This window comes from Ylistrum balloti, unplaced genomic scaffold, assembly GCF_031769215.1.
Source record: "Ylistrum balloti isolate Yb309-2 unplaced genomic scaffold, AGI_CSIRO_Ybal_v1 Utg371698, whole genome shotgun sequence".
Taxonomy (NCBI): Eukaryota; Metazoa; Mollusca; class Bivalvia; order Pectinida; family Pectinidae; genus Ylistrum; species Ylistrum balloti.
This window is the reverse complement of record NW_026782856.1, coordinates 47,334-51,010: the sequence shown is the minus strand read 5'-3', so window position 1 is coordinate 51,010 and position 3,677 is coordinate 47,334. Positions and strand designations below refer to the sequence as shown.

The following is a 3,677-nucleotide window of genomic DNA, read 5'->3' as shown; positions in this document are numbered from 1 at the left end:
ATGTCGGTGAAGTTCCAAATTTCCTTTAAAATATCTCAAGCTGTTGCCTACTTGCATTCTCAGACCCCATCAGTCATCAATAGGGACATCAAACCTGAGAATGTTCTTATTGCTGATAAATTCAATGTGGTCAAAATTTGTGACATGGGTTTGAGCAAACTCAAGCCATTCTTGTACACTGGTGGAACTCATGACAGAAAGTCAGATTTGGAATGTTTCGGAAGAGCCTGTGCGATATATTTTTGAGAGAATGACAATTAGGTCTAAACCTGATGGTTTACTGTCTTTATCAACCTACTCCAACATCGACACATGTTGATATTGTGATGAGAATACTTGTGTTATGTAACTAGTCATGCATCAAATAAGTACTTGGATTATTATCTCCAGGTAAGATAAAAAATATGACAATTGATCAAGTTGTTTAACTGTGAAACTTTATTTATGTAGCAAACAAGGAGTTTGATACAGAGTGTGAAGTCTGTATATTTAAAACCATCTGCAATTCATTTGAAGATATCTTTAAATCAATTGAAGAAATGTTTTCGCAGTGATTTTAGGTCACCTGACCTATTGCCATCATGCTTCGGTACTCGCTGTCCGTCATGCGACATGCGTCGTGCATCGTTGACTTTTTCTTGTTAACACGATATCCTGAGTAAACCCGACAGAATTTAATAAAACTTGGTATGTAGCCTTATATTGATGAGATCTCTGACGAGTTTGTAAATAATAACTGAATCGGACCGATTGTCAGAGTTATGGCCCTTTGCAGAAATTGCCAAGCTTTGCTTGTGAACATGATAAATGTAGTAAAATATAATGAAATTTCATGAAATTCATTTGTAATCACGGTGGTGCCAAGACAGCTGTTGTTATGAAATTTTGGTCCTTTTTCTATGTTTTTCTTTTATTAAAATTTTAATTTTAGTTGCTGAGTACTCTGTGTCCGAGTATTTCCATATGCAAGACCGTGAGGGCATCGCGACACTTATCAGGTATATGGAAATCGTTTGTTGTTTCTTGTGATAATAAATCTATCTAGTCAGAGACAAGGACGATTTCATTAGGATAAGTGAAATCGGTCCAAACTTGTCTCTTTTCCGCCTTATATTTTTTCCTGAAATGGTCTGAGTGTGGGAAGGGGGTATGTGCTAACCGGGCTCACTCCCTTAGGGGCCATTTTGGCCGATTGTTTCTTGAATGTGTTAGTTTGTACAAAAGATTTACATGATTACTAAGTGAAAACGAGTGTTGCAACAATTTATAAAGGAAATGGTGTAAGTTGATAGAACATTTATTTCCCATTCCATTTTTTTAACCAACACTTTCCTTTCTTTTAGGGGGCATTTGGTGCTGGTAAAAGCAGTGACCTGACATATGGACTGCATCCAATATTCAAGTCTGTTGCAAAAGAACCTGAAGTTGAACAAAAACCTATAACACCAATTTCTGACAGGATACCAAATGCAGAGTCAATGACATTGGCATTCAAACTGAGCATACAGATAGATGAAAATTGGGTATAATGGATTGAAATTTGAAATCTTGAAGACAATATACATGCAAAATCACAAATAGAACATAAGCTTATGGAAGTCAGCTGCTTATGACTTGCTATATCCTAAACTTCTGATACGAGATATGTTTACACATGTTTTGTGTAATAAGTCAGAACTACTCTGTAATTTGGGACTAAACTAAGAAGAATTTGTGTTCTAATTGATTTAGCTTGAAGCAACTTAATTAAGTACTTGTAAGTTGAGTTATAATGGGAAAGTACTGGAAATATTCATACCTGTAACAGTGGTCAGGAATTTTAGGTTGAATAGAGGTGAATGATTATGCTGGAGAAATATGGCATCACATCAGTTAACATATAGTAGTAGGCCAAGTTCTGTAACTAGGGCTGATTATTGTCGAGGTGCAGATAAATTTGATGCTTCTTCACGTGGGAAACAGTGTATGACAAATTGTTTAATGTTCATACTATATACACAAAAAACAGGTACATTTTAGTCGAATTGATCTGAATGTTATTCTGGATTCAGGAGATGTCCTATACAAAAGCCTTGGTACAAAGCAATTGCTTCTTGTCGGTGATTTGCCGAAATGTGTGAATCTTGATGGCAAGTTTTTCACTGTAACCCCCAAAAAGACCAATGTCGGTAGTATGCAGCCTGGGTTCAAGTCACCTGTAGGATTGTCGCTTGAAAATGCATTGAATGCTGTATTTACTTCATATCTTGCAACTAAACATGCTCTTGTTGTCTTTCATGCATCTACTATTGTTGTTTTGCCACAGAATGGAGTATACTATGTATTTGATTCTCATAGTAGATGTACTGATGCTTTGTGTAACCCAAAAGGATGTTGTGTTCTGTCTGTTCTGCCAACCTTTTCAACCCTGTGCGGATTTATGAGGGCACTCTGTTGTTCCTTATCAAGTATTCCATTGGAGCAAGTACAGTTTGAGATTCATTCTTTGAAAGTCTCTTGTTCAAACACAGGCTAAAAACAAAACATGTATCACTACTGTTAAAACTTACTCTGAAATTATTAATAAGCATAATAAAAAATGTGTGGCACCTGTTTTGAAATGTTCACAAATTAAGCTGGACCCCCATTTCCTCGCAGAGACAGCCCCTGTGTTTGTAGGACAGGTTATGAAAACTAGAAATACATATCTATTTTCTGAAAGCAGAAAGATTTCCACATCAAGTGAAGTTGTCAAACCAAAAAAAAAGTGAATTTCAGGCGACTCGAAAGACTGTAATGAAACAAACAGCCGAGCATAGAGGTATTGTAGCAGTAAACACATTGCGAAATATTTCTAACATGCATCCAGGCAATTCATATGGGTCAGTTCAATCCAACATGTTCAAAAGACAATCAAATGTACTGATTGCAGAGCTTGCAAGAACAGAAACTGTTGATTCCCAGCTCAAAAAAAGTAAAATTATTTTTGAGAAGATTCCAATTTCCAGTAAGAGTGCCAACAAAGGCATAACAGAAACAATAAACACACAACATCAAACGGAACAAAAAAAATGCATTTGTCAAAGAAGCAAGAAAAGTTGAGTTGGTTCATGTTGAAAAGTTTCGGTGTGCTGTTTCAGAAGGACCTGTTTACGTATGCTCTTCTTGTACACAAACATGCTTTAAAAACAGTGTAATCAATGTTTCACAACTCAATCCCAATTTACTAAGTGGTGTCTTCAAGGTATTAAAAAGTAAAAACAATTCAGAATGGGTATGTGAAACATGTCTGGGTTATATAAAGCAGGCCAAGGTGCCGCCATGTGCTGTTTTGAATGGCATGGTTTCCCAGATAAGCCTCCCGAGTTGGACATAACAGAGATGGAAGAACGACTTATCAGTCCTAGAATTCCTTTCATGCAAATATGTGAAAAACCACGTGGTGGTCAAAGAAGTTTAAGGGGCAATATTGTAAATGTACCAACAGATGTTCTTAACACTGTCAAAAGCTTGCTTAGAACATTAGCCGATTCAGAAACAATTCAAGTTAAACTTAAGAGACGGATTAGCAATAAGCATTCTGTAATGTATGAAAACATCAGACCTAACGAATGCATTTCTGCTCTGAGATGGCTAATTGCTAATAGCAAAATATTCCAATCCGAGGGCATTCATATCAATGATAATTGGAGTCTTGG

At 36.4% G+C, this 3,677-nt stretch overlaps 1 protein-coding gene across 1 annotated transcript; it reads left to right on the top strand.

The window, feature by feature from the left end:
• LOC132563364 (uncharacterized) lies at window positions 1–3,176 on the top strand. Its single transcript, XM_060228125.1, has 4 exons — window positions 1–229; window positions 932–1,011; window positions 1,344–1,523; window positions 3,120–3,176. The coding sequence occupies exons 1-4, from the start codon at window positions 1–3 to the stop codon at window positions 3,174–3,176; spliced, it is 546 nt and encodes a 181-aa protein (XP_060084108.1).
• Window positions 3,177–3,677: the final 501 nt, after the last annotated feature.